General features: G+C 46.2%; 1 protein-coding gene across 2 annotated transcripts in view; it reads left to right on the top strand.

Annotated features, from left to right (window-relative positions):
• The window catches only part of LOC126251673 (peptidyl-prolyl cis-trans isomerase E), a 78,368-nt gene that overhangs the window by 28,376 nt on the left and 27,772 nt on the right, over window positions 1-22,220 (top strand). For both annotated transcript variants that reach the window (XM_049952252.1, XM_049952251.1), the window contains exon 2: window positions 20,680-20,849. In XM_049952252.1, coding sequence (XP_049808209.1) covers window positions 20,680-20,849 — 170 coding nt within the window. The remainder of the gene's footprint in view (window positions 1-20,679; window positions 20,850-22,220) is intronic.

Below are 22,220 nucleotides of genomic sequence, written 5' to 3'. Positions count from 1 at the left end.
CAAATGATCTATACTTCCTATTCTTACCTTTCTCACATGTTAGTGCATTTTTCTTTCCCTCGGGTGATAGTATTCCGCCTGATGGCAGATCCGTAAGTGATCAAAATATTCATCTAGACTATTGTTCTTCGGATTTGATTATGGATCCATTTATTTCCATCTCAGTTTCTTTCTCCAATGCCAATAATTTCTGTGTGGTCTTTAATTTATTATTCACTTGCTGTCTTCTTCCTTGCATTTACATTTTCTTTCTATTCTGTATTTTCCACTGTCATGTAGAAGACACTTAAATCTACTTTTGTTACCTACCCTATTATTATACGTGTATGGTATTTTTCAGAATAAATTTCCTCTCACTAAGTTGTTTCATCACCCCTTTTTCCCAACTGGACCAATATTTATCTTAATAGACACTAGATATGTTTTTGACTGTCTCTGTGACCATGTCAATTTGACATCTAATTTCATTGGTACAATAATCAGTTGTTGCCATGAGGCCCCCAATGAGGCTCACGATTCTTCTGTTGTGATTGACAAACATAAGGCCACCAGCATAAGTAGTACTATTTCCCTCTCTGTGGTAAAAGTCTAATCTCTGACTATCTGACTATAACGTGTGAAAAAGATAGATTCACCACATAGAGGAGTTGTTCAGTCACAGATAGCCACAACAAAAAGTCTGCTATACTTGTGAGCTTCCGACCAAAACACCCAAAACACCTTCTTCTAATGTAGAAAACACACACATACACACACAACTTGCACAAAAATGACCACTGTCTCTGGCTGCTGAGGCTGGACTGCAAGCTGTTGCATGTGATGGGAGAGGCTATCTACCTGGTTGATTTAAGGGGGATGGCAGGTTAGGGGTGGGGGAGGGTGTAGTGCTGCTTTTGGAACCATGCAGGGGTCAGGGTAGGGTAAGTCAGATGGTTTGGGGAGAGCACAAGTAGCACTACACCCACCCCCACCCCCACCCCTACCCTACTATCTCTCTCCCTCCCCACCCCAGCCTCTTCCTTACCCCACCACCCAGATTTCTTCTTGTCCGAAACCCACATGTATAGCAGTCTTTTTGTGGTGCCTGTCAGCAACGCAACATCTCCTCTATACGGTTTGTAGCAATCTATCCTTTTCATAGTGTTGTCATTATTCCATCCTGGTTTTCCATGTTTGATAATGTCTGACTGTCATATACACTCATCACAGAGGTCGAACCATTAGAGAGTTCAGTTATAGAGAATTTAGGGTTCCCAAGCTGTGGGTTGTCCAGTGCTGCCAGTCCTCATTTACTGTAAGCTCTGTGAGTATTTCATCAACCACTGTGCAGCCCAGGAGTGGAACATTGCGTTTTTCTGAGAGCAGGGATCTTGCCTTAAGTGCTAGGTTGGAAGAATTCTAAAAACCTATAAAAGTACCCTCGATGTCGAGGTGTGCTCTGGTGTGATGCGTTGTTTGGCTGTTGGGGCAAAACAGTCTCTAGTGGACTGCCTCTGGGTTTCAGGGGCACCCCTGGTTAGTGAGACTTACTCAGGAAAGCAGAACTTATTTGGTTGAACATCTATTTTGGCTCAACTCACAGTGTAAAGGGAGTACTAACACCCAGTCAACAATGAGAGCTCTGGTGGAGAGCCCTGAGAAAACAAATTGTTGGAATTGTAGTGAAGGAAGTTTTAGTAGGAGGGGCTCATTTGAAATGCTCTTCCATTTCTTTATTCACAATGGTTTACAAGTAACAGCGGGATCATAGAAAGAAGTCAAATGGTTTTGAAGCAATACTCTGCTGGCCAAGACAGCCACATAACATGAAGTGTCTGAACTTTCAGGGTCCAAAAAAATAGGTGACTGCCATATAGTAACTGAAATCTGTAACACCTGTAATTCCAGTAATATAATGGAAATTGATCTCCAAGAATTAGAAGAATGGCCAAATCTGGGCTTCTCAGAGATAAAGAACAATATGAAGAAAGTAAAAAACTAACTAGGAAAAAACTGTGGTTTGTATTTTAATACTCAGCTTCCTTGTATTACCATAGTACTTCATAGGTAGGTGCATCCCCTTCATTGGTAGACCATGTGTATCAAACCCTATAGAATTTTTTAAATCCCTAAAGTTTGCCCCCCACCCTTGCGGGTCCAGGGGTTAGAACAGGCCTAAGGTATTCCTGCCTGTCGTAAGTGGGGACTAAAAGGAGTCTCACACTTTTTGGCCCCATGAATTCAGGTCCCATTCTATGGTTTGGCCTGCCACTTTCAAAATTCTACAGAATTGTGGGCCATATGGGAAGGACGTCTTATGTGGTGCATGAGTTATCCATAGTGCCCTCAGATTCGATCTCCTGAATCTCTTGTCGTGGCTTTGCATCTACACTTGTGATTCAACTATTTGGGCGAGGACACTTTCCGGGGTATGTTATCTTCTTCTGCTGTCTCCTGTCCTCTTTTGCCTCCATGACAATATTGGATTTCTCTGCACCCAATATGCAGCACGGTAGCCAGTCTGTTGTGGTGGGGCCGTTATGTACCCATTTGGTGGTAGCCCCCTGACAAGACAGGGATCGCACTGCTGATGCCTGAGCTGTAAACTCCCCACATTTGCCAAAGAGTAGATGCCTGTCTTCGTGGGTCATCAGGGCTCCCGGCAACGGCCATCATGCCAGTTGGTCTTTGCTATGTCTGGGTGGCACCCCTGGGTAGAGCCCCTGATCGGAGTGGGTGGCATCAGAGCGGATGACCCGCAATGAAGCAGACTGTATCATCTCTTGCTGGTGACCATACGGCACCAGCAGTCTCTAAGAAGGCAAGATTGAATACAATGCTGACAGGTATGACCCTAAATAGTTTCCCTCCCTCGCTACACCATGGGAGGAACATAGGGCAACAGAACAGAGAGAGCTATATTCGCCTCAGTTTTTAATATGTAGCAGAACTGGTGGGGACTCCTTTCTAACTAGTAAGCCTCAGTTTTTCATTGAACAGCTTGAGGATAAGTTTGGAGAAGTGACAGTGCTGTCCAAGATTCGAAACAGCGCAGTCTTGATTCAGACAGCAACTTTGGCCCAATCTCGAGCATTACTCGCCTGTGACAAGCTGGGTGATATTCCTGTTTCTGTCATTCCCCATAAAAGCCTCTACATGGTCTAGGGGATCATTTTCCATCACGATCTCCTCTTGCAGTCTGACAGTGAGCTCCGCACCAGTTTAGAATGGCGGGCTGTTCATTTCATCTGGTGCATTTACAGGGGACCGAAAGACAACAGGGTTGCTACCGGCGCCTTCATCTTGGCCTTTGAGGGTGATTCATTGCCTGAAAAGGTCAAGGTGATGGTTTACCGTTGTGACGTTAAACCATATGTCCCTCCCCCTATGCGGGCTTTAAGTGCTGGAAGTTCGGGCACATTTCCCATTGCACTTGCAGCACCACATATCGAGACTGCGGACGTCCACTGCACCCAGATACTCCATGTGCACCTCCTCCCACTTGCATCAACTGTGGGCAACACCACATCTGCATCTGAGAATGTGTGGAGATCTCGGCATCTCCTGAGGACCTGGATCTCACTGATGCCTCATCCACAACAGGAATGGATACAAATATTGAATCGGTGGCAGCAGGTGACCCTGAGGCATAACCTGCCTCCTTGCGCACTTCATATCTTCCTAGCTTCACGATAATGTCATTCTCCAGTGGAATTGCGGCAGTTTTTTCCACCACCTAGCTGAACTATGGCAACTGTTAAATTTTTACACCTGCTAACTGCATTGCCCTCCAGGAAACCTAGTTGCCGGCAGTGCGGACTCCTGCCCTTTGCGGCTGCAGGGGATATTACAATAACCGTAGCTAGTATAATAGTGTGTCAGGTGGAGTTCGTGTCTATGTCCTGAAATCGGTATGCATTGAACCTGTGCCCCCTCAAACCCCTCTTGAAGCTGTGGCTGTCAGGATAAGGATGACACAGGAACTAACTGTCTGCAACATATATCTTCCTCCAGATGGCCCAGTACCCCTGAACGCATTGGCTGCACTGATTGATCAACTCCCTAAACCTTTCCTACTTTTGGGAGATTTTAACACTCATAACCCGTAGTGGGGTGGCACCGTGCTTACCGGCCAAGGCAGAGATGTCCAAAATTTACTGTCACAACTCGACCTGTGCCTGCCTCATAAATACAGGTGCCCCCACACATTTCATTATGGCACGTGGCACATATTTGGCCATTGATCTCTTGGTTTGCAGTCTTGGCCTTCTCCTATCTATCCACTGGAGAACACCTGACATCTTGTGTGGTAGTGATCACTTCCCCATCTTCCTGTCACTGCCCCGGGGTCAGGCCCACTGACACCTACCCAGATGGGCTTTAAACAAGGCAGATGGGTAGCCTTCACCTCTGCTGTCACTGTTGAATCTCTCCCACATGGTAACATCGATGTGGTGGTTGAGCACATAAATGCAACGTTTCTGCAGCGGAAAACACAATCCCTTGTTCTTTATGGTGCCCCGGTGAATGACAGTCCATTGGTGTTCGTCGGAAGTTGCTGAGGCAATTAAGGAATGTAAGCCAGCTCTACAGCAGTATAAGTGGTGGCACCCTTCCCTGGAGCACCTCATAGCCTTTAAACGGCTCTGTGCCTGCGTTCGCCAACTTATAAAATGACGGAAACAGGAGTGTTGGGAGAGATACATCTCGACCATGGGGTACCGTACTTCACCTTCCCAAGGCTGGGCAAAGATCAAACGAGTTTTTGGGTACCAGTCCTTAACAGGTGTTCCCGATGTTAACATCTATGGCGTGTTATCTACCGACGCAAATGCGATTGCCGAGCACTTTGTTGAGCACTCTCAAACAGCAGATGGAAGGGAAAATCCTCTTGTTCACTACACACCACAGTGAACCCTATAACACCCCATTCACAGAGTGGGAGCTCCTCAGTGCCCTTGCACATTGCCCCAACGCAGCTCCTGGGCCAGATCGGATCCACAGTCAGATGATTAAACATCTCTCAACTGACTACAAGCAACATCTCCTCGTCATCTTCAACCAGATCTGGTGTGATGGTGTCTTTCTATCTCACTGGCGGGAGAGCACCATCATACCAGCACTCTAACCCAGCTAAAACCCGCTTGATGTGGATAGCTATCAACCCATCAGCCTCACCAACATTCTTTGTAAGCTGCTGGAACGTATGGTGTGTCATCGGTTGGGTTGGGTCCTGGAGCCACGTGGCCTACTGACTCCGTGCCAGGGTGGTTTCCGCCTGGGTCACTCTAACCACTGATAATCTTATGTCCCTCGAGTCTGCCATCTGAACAGCCTTTTCTAGACACCAACACCCTGTTGCCGTCTTTTTTGATTTACAAAAAGTGTGTGCACCAACTGGCGACATCATATCCTTTTCACATTATATGGGTCGGGTCTGTGAGGCCCACTCCTGATTTTTAGCCAAAATTTCCTGTTGCTTCATACTTTCATGTCCAAGTTAGTGCCTCCCAAAGTTGCTCCCATATCCAGGAGAATGGGGTCCCACAGGGCTCTGTATTGAAGGGTATCTCTGATTTTAGTGGCAATTAATGGACTATCAGCAGCTGTAGGGCCGTCTCTGTATGCAGATGGCTTCAGCACTTCGTATAGCTCCACCAGTACTGGTGTTGCTGATTGGCGTCTACAAGGAGCCACCCAAAAGGCGCAGTCATGGGTGCTAGCCCAAGGCTTCCAGTTTTCAGCCTCAAAGTCATGTGTTATGCACTTCTGTTGGCATTGTACCGATCACCTGGAACCAGAACTTTACCTTGCTGATGATCCCCTCACTGTAGTGAAGACTGGTTTTCAATGCCCGATTGACTTGGCTTCCTCACCTATGTCAGCTTAAGTGCTGGCAGCACCTCAATGCCCTCTGCTGCCTGAGCAACGCCAAGTCAGGTGCAGATCGCTCTATGCTGCTGCAGCTCTACAGAGCCCTTGTTCAATCCCACATTGACTATGGGAGTCTGGTTTATGGTTGGGCGGCACCCTCAGCATTGCGTTTACTCGACTCAGTGCACCACTGTGCCGTTCGACTAGCGTCGGGAGCTTTTAGGACGAGTCCGGTGACCAGCGTCCTGGCAGAGGCTGGAGTCCCTCCATTGCAGGTCAGGCACGCGCAACTGCTCACCAGTTATGTTGCACACATTCGTAGTTCTCCTGCGCATCCGAATTACCGTCCCCTTTTCCCATCCACGGTGGTTCATCTCCCGCATCGGTGGCCCAGGTCAGGGCTTACAATTGCAGTTCGCATCCAATCTCTTCTGTCTGAAGTGGAGTCCTTTCCTTTACCACCTATACTTGAAGTCCATTTGCGTACACCTCCATGGTGTACACCTAGGCTGCGGCTTCTCTTGGACCTTTCACATGGCCGAAAGGACATGTACCAAGGACATGAAGTGGTTTACACTGCCAGCTCGATGGTGGCGTCCACTTCGCGTATGTCCATGGAGGACACATTGAGCAACATTCCTTGCCCGGTGGATTTAGTGTTTTCACTGCCGAGCTGGTGGCTTTATCTCGTGTTTCTGACCACATCCGTTCATGCCCTGGGGAGTCATTTCTTCTGAGTACTGACTCCTTGAGCAGCCTGCAAGCTATCGACCAGGGCTACCCTCGTCATCCTGTGGTAGGACCATCCAGGAGTCCATCTATGCCCTGGAACGGTCCTTTCGTTCAGTGGCATTAGTCTGGACCCCAGGTCACGTCGGAATCTCGGGCAACAAGCTTGCTGACAGGCTGGCCAAACAGGCTATGATGAAACCGATTATGGAGATCGACATTCCAATAACTGATCTGCATTCATTTTTACACCGCCAGGTTTTTTGGCTATGGGAGATGGAATGGTGTAGTCTCAGTACAAACAACAAACTGCGTGCCATTAGGGAGACTACGACTGTGGCAGTCCTCCATGCGGGCTTCTCGCAGGGACTCTGTGGTTCTCTGCCGGCTCCGCATTGGCCACACTCGGGCAACCCACTGCTGCTTCCTGCGCCGTGAAGACCCGCCTCATTGTTGATGCAGCACCTGGTTGACAGTGGCCCTTATTCTAATGCACTTTCCTACTTTGTCTTCGGTTACCAGACTTGTTGCTAATTTTATCTGACAATGCTTCATCAGCTGATTTAGTTTTATGTTTTATTCGTGAAGGTGGGTTTTATCATTTGATCTAAGTTTTAGCACATGTACTTTGTCCCTCTGTGTCCTCCACCCTAGTGTTTTTAGCGTGGAGGTTTTAATGTGTTGTAGAGTGGCTGGCTTCTCCCTTTTATTCTTATGGTCAGCCAGCCATGGTAATCTGTTTAGTCGTTTTAATCTCTTCTACCTGTTTCTTGTGTTTCCGTGGTTTTCTTGTCCCATTTTGTCCATTTAAGTGTTTGTTGCCCTTCCTTCATTCTTGTGGTTTTTCCTTTCTCTCCATTTTGTGTTGTCAGTCTCGCTTGTTTTATTCTCACCCTTGTGGCATTGTTTTATTCGGAACAAGGGACCAATGACCTATCAGTTTTATCCCATCCCCCTTCTTTTAAACCAACCAACCAACCAACCAAAGGTTTGGAAGTTATGTGTGAGGCACATGAAGGAAATGGACTATGTTCATACCTACCAAAATGTATTAATTGTTCATCACCATGTCAGAAAGATAGGGAAAAAGGAAGCCCTCACTGATCCACAGCTCCTATAATTCAATGGAGGTTGAAAGGACTGAGAACTTACATCATGGAGCTGAAACTACTGGCACAGCAAAAACCACTGTGTCTTTGTCTGTAGAAGATACATTTGAAAGTGTCTGATGTCATTGAGCTAAGAGCTTACTCTCTTCACAGTATTATTGATCTTAGTGATGAAAGACTTACGGGGGATGGGGGCATTATTCCTTAGTAATACAGGCAACATGTCATCTGTCCCACTTCCGTCCAGTTTGCAGGCAATACTTCTCGCCATCTGCGCATCACTAAAAACCACTGTATGCACAGTATTTTCTGTATGCACTCAATAAAAAGGCTTTCATAACCCTAATTAGACAACCTTCCTGGCCATTCCAAAATTTTTGAGGATTTTAACGCACCTCATGTGCTATGGAATTTCAGGAGCACCTGCCCCGAGGATTGAGTCATTCAGAATCTCATTGTATCAGGAGATATCTGTCTTTTAAAAACAGGTTTGGCAACACATTTCAGCTCTGCCACAAGGTGATTCTGAGCCATCAGCCTTATCTTCTGTTGCCTGCACTAAGGGATATTACAGATTAGAAAGTTGGCACTGATTTGCACTCAGTGGCAATTTCCCCATCTGGATTTACTTTCCAGATAGAAGAGAACTCTAAAGGAAGCTACCAAAATGGATCCTCAGGATACTATGTAACAAGTAATGAGACTTTAACACAGAGTTAGCGTACAGGATTGGGTGAATCACATTGCTGCATGCCGTTCATCATTCTGCGTGTGATAGCAGTTATAGTTGCTGGCTGGCAGTGTTTGGGTCACTGGCTCTATTCTCTCCTTCTGTAATTTTTTATTATTTAAGGTTTTGGAGTTGTGTATGAAATATTGAAATTTACTGCAGCATGCTGTATATGTATAAATAGGAGCATTCTCTGCTCTGACACCACCTGCAGGTCCCGGGGTTAGAATAGGCCCAAGGTATTCCTGCCTGTCATAAGAGGTGACTAAAAGGAGTCTCACACCTTTTGGCCTTTATGTGATGGTCCCCTGTAGGGTTTGACCTCCATTTTTCAAAATTTTCCCAAAGAGCAAGCCAATTGGGGAAGGCCACCTTACATGGTGCATCGTGCATTGAGATCTTTAGCCCACTTTCTCGTCGTGGCATTGCAGTCCCACTCATCCTCCATCTCTTGAGCGAGGACACCTTCCTGGGTGTGTTTTTCTCCACCCAATATACAGTGTTGTTTTCTGTGCCTATGATGACCATGGAATTCCTTGCATCTCATATCCAGCACGGTAGCCAGTCCGTTGTGGTGGGGCTGCAATGTACCCTTTTGGTTGTAGCCCCCTGACTACACAAGGATCACTACAGATGTCTGCGCCATTAACTCCCCATGTATGCCAAGGAGTAGATGCCCGTCGCCCTGGGGCTCGGTACTCCCAGCAATGACCATCCAGCTGCTGGGTGGCACCTGAGGGGAGTGCCACTGGTTGGAGTGGGTGGCATCAGGGTGGATGATGCATGATGAAGTGTACCACGTCATCAGTTGCTGGTGATCAAATGCCAGCAGTCTCTAAGCGTTCCAAGTCTCAGTACAATGCAAGAAAGTGTGATCCTAAATCGTTCCCCTCCCTGGCCACACCATGGGAGGAACACCAGGCTAAGGATGGCAGCAAACATTATTCTCCCTTGTACCTCGTATGTATGGGAGTTGATGGGGACTCCTTTGTCTCGATGAAGCCTCAGTTTTTGTAGAGCATTTAGAGGACAAGTTTGGGGAGAGGGAGGACTTGTCCAAAATACAGTCAGGGTGAATCTGGATGAAAACAGCATCCTCTGCCCAGTCACGGGCATTACTCGCTTGTGACAAGCTGGGGGATGTTTCCGTTACCATCACGACTCATAATGGCTTAAATATCGCCCAGGGTATTATTCCACACTGACCTCCTTTTGCAGTCTGACGATGAGTTACGCACCAACTTCGAGTGACGACGAGTTCATTTCATCTAGTACGTTCATCAGAGTCCGAGGGATAATCAGGTTGCCACCGGTACCATCATCTTGGCTTTCGAGGGTGACACATACTCGAGAAGTTCAAGGTGATGGTCTACTGCTGTGATGTCAAGCCATATATCCCTCCCCCAATACGATGCTTTAAATGCTGGAAGTTCGGCCATATGTCTTCCCACTGTACTTCCAAGATCGCATGTCCCCCACAGGGGGTCCACAACTCTTTTGTGGATATGTGCGTAGCGAGCATGGGACCCCGAGCTAATGTGGCCCTCCTTCCTTTCCGGGCTGCATACCTTCCTTTTCCGCATCCTTCCCTCTCCCCCATCTTCGCCCCTCCTCCCCTCACCTCTGGCTCTTTCCTTCCCTTTCTCCCCCTCTCGGAGTATGGTTTGTGCCTACGTCCGGAGACGGACGCTCGTAAATGTACTGCATTCTTCGCCTTCTCTGCTTGTATGTCTTCATCCTTCCTTTGTCCTTCTCTTTTCCTTACCTCTTCTCTTTACCCTTTTCTCCGCTGCGGCGTTTGAGACCACTCCTCTTTCCTTTCTCTTTCTTTGTTTTTCCCTTTCTCTTTCTTCCTCCCTGTGTGTGTCTGAAGGCCGACCCACGCATTTTTGTGCGTAGCCGGTGACGGGGTAACGCGTAATTCCCCACCCCGGGTAGACAGGTAGGACACGTACGTACCCCCTGGTAACGGCCAGGCTCAGGGAGGGGTGATTACCCGAGCTGATACCTTCCGAAAGTGCTGATTGGTCCCTCCATCCGTTTGTCGGGTGGTGTGATCTGAGGTGTGAACAATCACCTAAGGCGGGAGTGCCCTCGGAGAGGGCCCCCACAAGGGAGGAGCGCGCCATCGGAGACGCCGGTAATCATGGGGGATTCTTCCGCAATGGTTTCCTCACCTTCCACTATGTCTGCTCACAAGCATAAGGTCACTGAGTCTCAGCCACAGGCAGTTTCTTGTTGTTTCTCGGTCTGACGAAGGTCACGACTTCTCCACGGTCAACCCTTTCATTATTCAGAAAGGTGTCAACACAATTGCCGGTCCTGTAAAGTCTTGTTCCAGATTACGGAATGGAACCTTGTTGTTAGAAACAGTCAGTGCCCTCCAGGCACAAAAATTGCTGCGTCCTTCACTGCTCCACACCTTCCCTGTCCGGGTTGAAGCGCACCGCACTTTAAATTCCTCGCGTGGAGTCGTTTACACACGCTCCCTCGATGGATTGTCTGACGAAGAAATTCAGCACTACCTGTCTGACCAGGGCGTAACGGCTGTTCATAGAGTTATGAAAAGGGTTGACACGAACATCATTCCAACCCGCACTGTCTTCTTGACATTTGACAGAGTTCAACTCCCAAACCCTACGCATTGCTATCGGTGTCAGCGGTTCAATCACACCATCCAGTCCTGTTCCAATCTGGCCAAATGTGTTACGTGTGGCAAGGATGCCCATGAGGGTGCTTGTCCACCTCCATCCCCTCGCTGCATCAACTGTATGGGTGACCACGCTGCTTCCTCTCGAGATTGCCCCGTTTTTAAGGACGAAAAGCTCATCCAGGAAATCAGAGTGAAGGAAAAGGTGTCGACCTTTGCTGCTCGAAAATTATTCGCCAGTCGACAGCCCACCGTGCCTCAGACAGGAAAATACGGCACTGTCCTTGCTTCTCCTCGGCCAACAAAGGAGGCGGTCACGCAGACTTGCGACCTCACCTTTAGTGCCATGGTCGTCAGATCGGCCAGTGCAAAGATCGCCCGTTCAACCTCGCCACTTTCGCCTGCCCACTCTATGACTCATCCTTCATTGGGTTCTGCTAAATCTTGAGCCCAAAAGTCAGACACCAAGACTTCGAAAAAAGAGCATACTCATGAAGATTTTTTACATACCCCAACTTCACAACCATCGGTTCCTCCTTCTTCTACACATCATATTTCCAAGAAGGCTACAAAGAAACCCAGTTCATCTCCTTCTCCGCCAAGGCGTGTCCCATCTACAGCACCACCTGGCGGAAATCGCCCTCGGCCGTCTTCTGTGTCGCCGAGGCGCACTGCTGGCGGCCGATCAACCGGCCGATCGCTGGTGGCAGGAGCTGCTCCTGAACAACCTATGGATCAGGATCTTCTGCCTTCGACTGAATGCCATTCCATGCTGTCGGTCGCAAGCTCTGAGCAGTCGTTGAGTTGACAGCAACCTTGGTCACATTCCTCCATTTTCTGTTCACCCTATGTCCATTATCCACTCGAATATCTGCGGCATTCGCGCCAATCGGGATGAATTGTCGATCCTCTTACGATCCTACTCGCCGGTCATCTTCTGTCTTCAGGAAACAAAGCTGTGTCCCCATGACCGCTTTGTTCTCCCTCATTTTCAGTCCGTCCGATATGATCTCCCCTCTGTTGAAGACACTCCAGCCCATGGAGGACTCATGATTCTTCTCCATGATACTCTCCATTATCACCCAATCCACTTAAACACTTCCTTCCAAGCTGTCGCCGTCCGTCTTTCCCTTTCTGGATACACGTTCTCTCTTTGTACTGTATACATTCCATCGTCCACACCAATGGCACGAGCTGATCTCCTTCATCTTCTTGGTCAGCTTCCAACCCCCTATTTGCTGGTTGGGGACTTCAGTGCCCACCAACCGCTTTGGGGATCTCCACATCCTTGTCCACGTGGCTCACTATTGCTAGACGTCTTCCACCAAGCGGATCTAGTTTGCCTCAACACTGGGGTCCCTACATTTTTGTCTGCCTCCACGACAAATTTATCTCATTTGGACCTTGCAGTCGGTACTGTTCCGCTAGCTCGGTGCTTCGAATGGTTCGCCCTTGATGATACGCACTCTGGTGACCACTTTCCATGTGTCCTTAGACTGCAGCCTCAACTGCCATATATGCGCCTACAACGCTGGAAGTTTGCCCAAGCCGATTGGACACTTTTTTCGTCTCTAGCGACATTCGATGACCGTCACTTACCCAGCGTCGACGATGAGGTAACACATATTACTGACGTTATTCTTACAGCTGCGGAACGTTCAATACCACGCACCTCCGAATTGCCCCGGCGCCCCCCAGTTCCTTGGTGGAACGAGGCATGCCGTGATGCAATACGTGAGCGGCGACGTGCTCTTCGCGTTTTCCGCCACCATCCTACTTTGGCCAACTGTATCCGCTATAAGCAGTTCCGTGCGTGATGCCGTCGTGTCATCCGCGATAGCAAGAAGGCAAGCTGGAAATTCTGTATTAGCTCATTTAACACCTTCACTCCCTCTTCGGAAGTTTGGAGTCGGCTTCGACGGTTCTCAGGCGCGCCTAGTTTCTCCCCGGTCTCTGGGCTCACTGTCGCGCATGATACATTAGTGGACCCCTTTGCAATTTCTAATTCATTGGGTCAGCACTTAGATTTCGAGCTCTTCCAATTATCCGCCAGCGTTTCTCCCGAAGAAATGTGCAGCGGAAGTGCGACATCTTCCTCTCAAAATCGTGAAAGCTACAATACTGTTTTCTCCATGTGGGAACTCCAACATGCACTCTCTTCTTCTCGCTCCTCCGCCCCAGGACCGGATGGTATCCACGTCCAAATGTTGCTGCATTTATCAACCCATAGTTTGCGTTACCTCCTTCACCTTTATAATCGAATTTGGACCGACAGTACTTTTCCCAGACGATGGCGGGAAGCTATTGTCGTTCCTGTTCCGAAACCTGGAAAGGACAAACATCTCCCCTCTAGCTATTGCCCCATTTCTCTCACGAGTAGTGTCTGTAAGGTTTTGGAGCGTATGGTGAATTAGCGTTTAGCTTGGTGGCTGGAGTCCCGCAGTCTTTCAACACCTGCCCAATGCGGATTCCGAAAGCATCGTTCTGCAGTTGACCATCTTGTTGCTCTCTCCACTTATATCATGAACAATTTTCTCCGGAAACGCCCAACAGTAGCAATATTTTTTGATCTGGAGAAAGCATACGATACCTGTTGGAGGACAGGCATCCTCCGCACACTGTTCTCTTGGGGCTTTCGAGGTCGGCTGCCCCATTTTCTTCGCGGATTTATGGCAGAGCGCACATTTAGGGTGCGGGTGAACACTACTCTCTCCTGTACTTTCTCCCAAGAAAACGGGGTACCCCAGGGCTCCGTGCTGAGTGTTGTACTTTTTGCCATTGCCATAAATCCAATTATGGATTGTCTCCTTCGTGATGTCTCGGGCTCCCTCTTTGTGGACGATTTTGCGATCTACTACAGCTCTCAACGGACCAGCCTTCTTGAACGACGTCTTCAAGGATGTGTCGATCACCTCCACTCTTGGAGCATCGAAACCGGCTTCCGTTTTTCTCCCAGTAAGACCGTTTGTGTTAATTTTTGGCGACGTAAGGAGTTTCTTCCACCCTCCTTACATCTAGGACCTGTCAACCTTCCGTTTTCAGACGTCGCTAAATTCTTGGGTCTTATGTTTGACAGAAAACTGTGCTGGTCCTCCCACGTTTCCTATCTTTCGGCTCGCTGTCTGCGATCCCTTAACACCCTCCATGTCCTGAATGGTACCTCCTGGGGAGCAGACCGAGTGGTCCTTCTCCGCCTCTATCGCGCCTTAGTGCGCTCGAAATTGGACTCTGGAAGCATAGTCTACCCCCTTGCTCGGCCGTCTATTCTTCGGCATCTCGACTCTATCCACCACCGTGGATTACGTTTAGTGTCTGGAGCTTTTTACACCAGCCCTGTGGACAGCCTTTATGCTGAGACTGCTGAACCTCCGCTGTCCAATCGGCGAGCAGTCCTTCTGAGTCGTTATGCTAGCCATCTGTCTTCCATGCCTGCTAATCCAGCCCATGACATTTTTTTCAACGCCTCCTTTGATGTAGGGTATGCAGGCCGCCCCTCCTCCCTACTACCACCGGGAGTCCACTTCCGTCAACTGCTCCATTCTCTTTCCTTCTGCTTTCCTAAAACCTTCTTGACAACTTGGGGTACAGCACCGACTTGGCTCCGTCCCCAGATCTGCCTGCTCCGTAACCTTTGTCGATTTCCCAAGGATGGTACCCCTTCACTTGTTTATCGTCGGGCATTCGCTGCTCTATGTGCACAAATGACTGAAGCCACATTTATTTTCACCGATGGCTTGAAAACATCGTTCGGTGTAGGGAGTGACTATATTGTTGGCGACACCCGAAATCACTTTTGGCTTCCCGACCAGTGTTCGGTTTATACTGCGGAGCTTTACACTGTTCTCCAGGCTGTCCACTACATCCGCCGCCATCAGCGGATACAGTACGTTATCTGCTCAGATTCTCTCAGCTCTCTCCTCAGTCTCCAAGCTCTTTACCCTGTGCACCCTCTGGTCTACCGGATTCAGGACTGTCTGCGCTTGCTCCACCTGGGGGGCATCTCGGTGGCGTTCCTCTGGCTCCCGGGACACGTTGGTATCGGTGGAAATGAGGCGGCCAATATAGCAGCCGAGGCTGCAGTCTCTCTTCTTCGGCCAGCTATTCAATTGCTTCCCTTCGCCGATCTACGGAGCATTTTATGTCGTCGTGTTGTTTTTTTATGGCACGCACATTGGTCAACACTTCCCCATAATAAATTGCGGGACGTGAAAGCTCTTCCTTGTGCTTGGACCTCTTCCTCCCGAACGCGTTGTCGGGAGGAGGTAATTTTAACTAGACTCCGGATAGGGCACTGTCTTTTTAGCCATCGACATCTTTTAAGCGGTGATCCTCCCCCACTATGTACCCACTGCTCTCAGCTGTGGACGGTAAGACACCTTTTAATTGAGTGCCCCTATTTTAATCCGTTACGCTCCCGTCTACAGCTGTCGCCTGATCTATCGTCGATTTTAGCAGATGAAACGCGCTCAGCTGATTGCGTTCTCTAGTTTATTAGTGCCAGTGAAATGACGTCAGTCATTTGAAGCTTTTTTTGGGGACAACCAAACCCTTTCTGTAGTGGATTTTAAAGCCTTCCTTCTGCTTTTAGTTTCTCCAATTTTATGACTTTCATTCCCATTGCTGCTGGTTTCCATTTTCGGTTTTTAAAAAAAACACATCGCATGTCGAGATTGTGGACATCCATCCCATCCCAATACTCCATGTGCCCGGCCTCCCATCTGTGTCAACTGTGGAGTGCAACAGACTGCAGGATTTTACAGTGAGAAAGGAAAATCATGGCATATGAGACCCTGGACTGACTGACCTATACTGAGGCCAAGAGGAAATTTGAGTGCTTACATCCTGAGGCTATGACCTCCTGTTATGCTGCCACTACGAGAACAGTTCCACGAGTTCCAGTTGGCTCTCAGAGCCAGAAGACAATACCTGTCCCCTTAATGGTGGGGGACACTTCCCTCCCTGTTGCTCCCACACCACCTACCTCGGGAGCATTGTCCCCCCAATCATCTGGGACAAATACGTTGGCCAACATATTTGCCGCTGCCGACCGACCACGTGGTGAAGAGATGCCGGGGCTGGACTTCAGTTAAGTAGTTTTAATTCGTCATGGTACCACGGTACAATAGGTTTTAATTTTAATGTTGACTGTGGCTTACTCTGGCATGTTATAGTAATTTTATGCTTCTGAAGAAGGCTAGATTAATTTAGCCAAAACCTGTTAAAGACCAGAAAATTTGCGCAACTGAGGCTGATTCATCAACATATTAGTCTAATACAGTTGCTGACGGGGCTGCAATATGCTAAAAGTTCTTAGAAATTACAGTTGACGATACACATTTGGATGTCTTTTGTGGGGATGTACACAGTCAAACAAAACAGTAGATCACAATGTTTCATATACTATCACATGCATCTGTCCTGTTCCCCATTGCTTTCATTAGTGACCTTGGAAAACATTAGGAACAGGACATACATTCATTTTATGTTTTTTGTTCAGAATCACTAATACTATCATCCCTCAAAGCATGTACCTTTCCTCCTGATTCACCCTGTGTATTCCAGTCTTCATTTAGGATTTCATTATTGCTTACTTCCAGTATCAATGAACTTTCTGGTCCTAATACTATCTGGGTATTATTACCTTTGATAAGGGACACTATTTAACTGTCGAACCCCACCAGGATGAAGTCTGTTGATCATTCATACCAATCTCTTCAAGATGAACTGGCATTGAGCAATATTTAGTCAGGAACCCTGGAATAATACCATAACTGTCAGATGACATCCAAGGTTCTCAGAAACACATATACAACTTGTTGCCTTGCAAGTTCCATGGGTGTCATGTAGAATAATAGACATTTGGAGAATGTTGAACAACATGCTGGTATATTTCCATCATAAATGCCGCAAAGGCCCATTGGTACTGACTGCCTGCCATGTCATCCTCAGCCACAGGTGTCACTGTATGTGGATAGGGAGGGGCATGTGGTCAGCACACCACTCTCCTGGCCATATGCCAGTTTATGAGACCAGAGCTGCTACTTCTTAATGAAGTAGCTCATCAGTTTGCCTCCACAAGGGCTGAGCGTAGCCCATTTATCAGTAGCGCTCAGCAGACTGGATGGTTACCCATCCAAGTGCTAGCCCAGCCCGACAGCATTTAACTCCCGTGATCTGACTGGAACCAGTGTTACCCCTGCGGTAAGGCCATTGGCACATTCTACACTAATGAAGAGAAGGATGAAGATCGTTTGATGACTATTACAGTACTAAACATCAGGCAGCAGGGCCAGTCTGTTCATGTCAAGCAATAGTAGACAATTACTCCAGCAGAATGAAGCCCATTGCTGTATCCAAGTCTAGTTCACTGACCAGCATGCCACAGTCATTCCCACAGTCTCCATCTAAACAATGGATAATTTAGATTGAAATGGAAAAGATGTTAGACAACATTATACAGCCATCAGAAAGTTCATGGTCCTCCCCAATGTTGCCTGCGAAGAAGAGAGATGGCTCATAGCATTTCTTTGTTGATTTCCAATTGCTGAACAAAATCAAAAATATGATATGTATCCATTGTGACAAATGGATGACACCTTGGAATGTATGAAGGTATAGAAAATTACTTCTCCAGTATGGATATTCAGACTAGCTACGGAATGATCAATTTTGATGGGGTTGACATGAAAAAGGCTGCTTCTGTAACACCTGATGGCCTCTTTGAGTGCAAAGTTATGATGCTTGGCCTGCACAAAACTTCAGCTACCTGTGAAAGCATCATGGAAAACGTGATTTGACATCTTGAATGGATTATATGTCTTTATTATCTGGATGGATGACACTGTTGTTTTATTGAAGACTTTTTATTAAAATTGTAACCACTGGTCAACTGTGCTAAAGTGTTTCCATGGTGCAGATCTATGACTGGATTTGAGAAATGCATCTTCATCAGCCAAGAAATAAAAATCTTCGGGCACCTGCAGTTGTTAGTGAAAGCATAGTCTGACCTGATTCTGAAAAGGTAAGAGCCATAACAGATTTTCCAATGTTTCATCACATATGTGATGTGAGAGGCTTCCCAGGAATCTGCTCCTGCTACAGATGCTTCATAATAGTTTTCAGTTCCAAGGCACAGCTACTGTAAGGTCTTTTCAGGGAGATGCCAAATGTTCTTGGGCCCATGATCAGGGAACATCTTTTTGTGATCATAAAGCGGCACTGACATCTTCATTAGTCCTAGCATTTTCGATGAGAATCCTGAGACAGAACTATAATCTGATAGTAATTATTACTGGAGGGGTGCAGTTCTAATGTAAATCTAGGAGGGCACTTAAAAAGTGATTGCTTATGCCTCCAGAGTATGTTCCAAGTTCTGACTCTACTTATATGGCTGTTGTGACTGACAAACATTTTTTATGCTGGCTGACAAGCCCAAAGGATCTCTCAGGACCCTTGGCAAACTGGGCACCAAAAGTTCAGGAATATGGCATCAAAGTAGTTTACAAAACTGAACACAAACACAAATTACAGACTACCATTGATAGAATCGATTGGAAGAATATTATTGCAGATCTGGCAGTATGCCAGACATTGCTGCACAAATGAGCATTGGTAGTTGAACAAAGGAAAGGTCCAACATCGCAGAAGAGCATGGAAGACTAAAAGAAGGAAAAACATTTCCATTGAGAATTCAGACTTAACAGATAGGCCACAAGAAATATTGAGCCAATGGGAAGTAAATTGTTGTTTGTCTCGTAACTCTTCTACAGCTAGTCAAACTAATGTATTTTCACTTACGTGTTTTCATTGCATTTTAACATCAGGGTATCTGGGATTTAAAAAGACCCTTGATAAAATCAGAAACAGGTATCACTGGCCATGTTTGTGCTTATCTTTCAGATATTTTGTAGGACATTATAGAGAATGCCAACAATGGGAGCATGTGCCTCACTTACTCCAGAACATCTGGTACTAATTTGTCCTCCACTAACTTCATCAGATTGAAATTGACCTCTTGCGGAGATTTTGCAGTTCAGTAAAAAGGAATAAATGGATAATATTTTGGACTGAGTATCTAACATGCTATGCTGTCAGCTGGCCGGTGTGGCCGAGCGGTTCTAGATGCTTCAGTCTGGAACATCGCGACTGCTATGGTCACAGGTTCGAATCCTGCCTTGGGCATGGATGTGTGTAATGTCCTTAGGTTAGTTAGGTTTAAGTAGTTCTAAGTTCTAGGGGACTGATGACCTCAGATGTTAAGTCCCATAGTGCTCAGAGTCATTTGCTATGCTGTCATTATTGCTGTACCGATTGCTGAAGTTGCAGAAATCACCACGTTTACTCCAGAAGACATAATTTTGAAGCATGTAACTCCAGGTGTAGTGAGTTATGACTATGGGAAAGTATTTTAGTCAACGCTAGTGACAGAAGTAATTAAAAGTTGCAAATTGTGCACAGGATGATAACTGCTTGCCATCTGCAGATGAAGGCATCACCAAATAATTTAATGAAATGACAGATATGCTCTCAGTGTATGTGTACATCAAGCAGAGAGACTAGGATACAGTACTGCTTGTCATGACATTCACATGCAACACAAGAAAATAAAACACTGCAGTTTCATGCGTTTTTTTCTAGATACATGGTTGAGAGCTGAAACAAAAATGGATACTTTGTTTGTGTTTCAACCCAGTACTGTTGAATATTATTGGATTAAACAACTTAACAACCCAAATGAAGATGCAAGACAGTTGGCATGCATGTGGGCCTTGGATGCACAAGCTAAGGATTGTGGATGTTATAACGCCCATAATGAATCTTTAAGCTACAACCCAGATGAACTAGTGTGGATTTTTACACCTGTGCAGATGATCAGGCTATCAGAAAAGTTATTAAAGTGCCACTTGAGTATAGGAGGCAAGAGATGTTGTCCAGTCCCTTTGCATGAAGCTCTATCAAACCCTTGAGGCCCAGACTGACAATAAAGGTTTGCAAAACATCATGAAGCCTGCCCAATGATCATGATGGTTCAGTGGAGGCAATTCCATTTGAATGTTGCAGTGACCGTGAGGATATGATAACACAATTGGAACATGGGGATCCACCATCATTGTCATATGAAAGCCAGGAAGCTGTTGTCCATGTCAAAACACCAAGCTGCTGTAATGAGAGGAAGTGAAGCAATGCCAATTGATGTATACCTTCTGCTGTGGAGTAGTGGTTACATAGCTGTCGACTGGCAATGAGTAGGTCGCTATTTTGATTCCGTCCTCCTGCAATTATTTATCATTTAAGTTTTGTAATTTGTGGTTGGCTTTGGGATTTGCTTATTTTTGAAATACTGGAATGTACCACATCTGTATGTACTTTGTCTGTACTCAATAAATGTATTTTCATTGTAAACAGTTCTTGTTGATAACTGTGGTCTTGTAACTGATAATTGATTGTGGATTCTACATGTCAATGATAATTGTGATGTGAGACACGTATTGGTGACATACATACACTAGATTATGTCTATGAACAAGAATTTTAATTCTTCTCCAAAAAATTTTGTCTCATTCTAGTATAATGTCATTAATTTATGATTTATGTATTTGCTTTTATAGGTGGTTTGGCAGAAGAAGTTGACGAGAAAGTTCTGCATGCAGCATTCATTCCATTTGGTGATATAGTTGACATTCAGATACCTCTTGATTATGAAACTGAAAAACATAGAGGTTTTGCATTTGTTGAATTTGAGGCAGCCGAAGATGCAGCAGCTGCTATTGATAACATGGTAGGTTACTTTAACTCTGAATGGAAATGAAAAGCGGGAGCAATGGATGCATTCCTAAAGGCCCTTAAAAATAAGTCACTGCTGGCCAATAACATGTCTGTATTCAGTAGCTACACTGAAGCACCAAAGAAACTAGTATAATCTTTTGTATTCAAATACAGAGACATGTAAACAGGCAGAATATGACGCTGCAGTTGGCAATGCCTATATAAGACAAGAAGTGTCTGGCGCAATTGTTAGATCAGTTACTGCTGCTACAGTGGCAGGTTATCGAGATCTAAGTGAGTTTGAACGTAGTGTTATAGTTGGCGCACAAGTGATGGGACACAGCATCTCCAAGGTAGCAGTGATCTGAGGATTTTCCCATGTGATCATTCCATGAGCATATTGTATCAGGAATCCAGTAAAACATAAACTCTCCAACAATGCTGTGGCCGGACTTAAGAGAATTGTTCATTGTGACAGAAGTGCAATCCTTCACAAATTGCTACAGTTCTCAATGCTGGGCCATCAACAAGTGTCAGCGTGAAACCATTCAACAAAACATCATTGGTATGGGCTTTCGGAGCTGAAGGCCCACTCATGTACCCTTGATGACTGCACGACACGAAGCTTTATGCCTCACCTGGGGCCCTATTCTGTATTGTTCATACCGATCGGTGCAGTAGGTTAGCCTCGGTAGTGATGTCATTTCCGGTTCTTTATCCGAAGTTACTATTCTGTAAGCTTCTGAGACCTGTTATCGATTGGTCCACCAGCCAATTTTTTGACAACTGTACCGAGAGGTTTTGGATTTCAGTATGGCCCTTTCATTCGATTCAGTGTGACTTATTTACACCTAGAATTTGTCATTTTAAAAATATTGAGTGTCGGATTTAGTGATTATGTTACCGAAGAATCACCAGGACGTGTCCGGGTGGAAAGTGAGTTCATAATAGACTATTTTCCTTTGTTAGAAATATGGTTTGTATTGATACTGTGAATGATTATGACATAAGAAAAACAGTTTGTTAGTATTCTCACAAAATACCTGTTATTTTTACGTAATTAAGAGTTTGACAAAAATCATTAAATTTCTGCTTACATGTATCACACAAATGTTAGCTGAAATTACTAGTGACTTCGTGTACATTTTCCCGCAAATGGTTTACTTATTAATTATTGAAACACGTTTAAAACTTTGAAGTAACAATGTAAAGGAATTTTGTGAAGCCTGACAGACGAAACCTTCCAAAATTTCATGCACTTATGGCTTTAGCGCGCGTCATTCGGCAACGAAGTCAGCCTGCGTTTCTCTTGAATGGAATTGTGTGTTAAAGCACTACATGTAAGCGAGGGCTGGTAGCATAGTGGTTAAGGCAACAAATTGCC

This window comes from Schistocerca nitens, chromosome 4 (genome assembly GCF_023898315.1).
Source record: "Schistocerca nitens isolate TAMUIC-IGC-003100 chromosome 4, iqSchNite1.1, whole genome shotgun sequence".
Lineage (NCBI taxonomy): Eukaryota > Metazoa > Arthropoda > Insecta > Orthoptera > Acrididae > Schistocerca > Schistocerca nitens.
The sequence above is the reverse complement of the archived record's forward strand: the minus strand, read 5'-3'. Positions and strand labels throughout refer to the sequence as shown.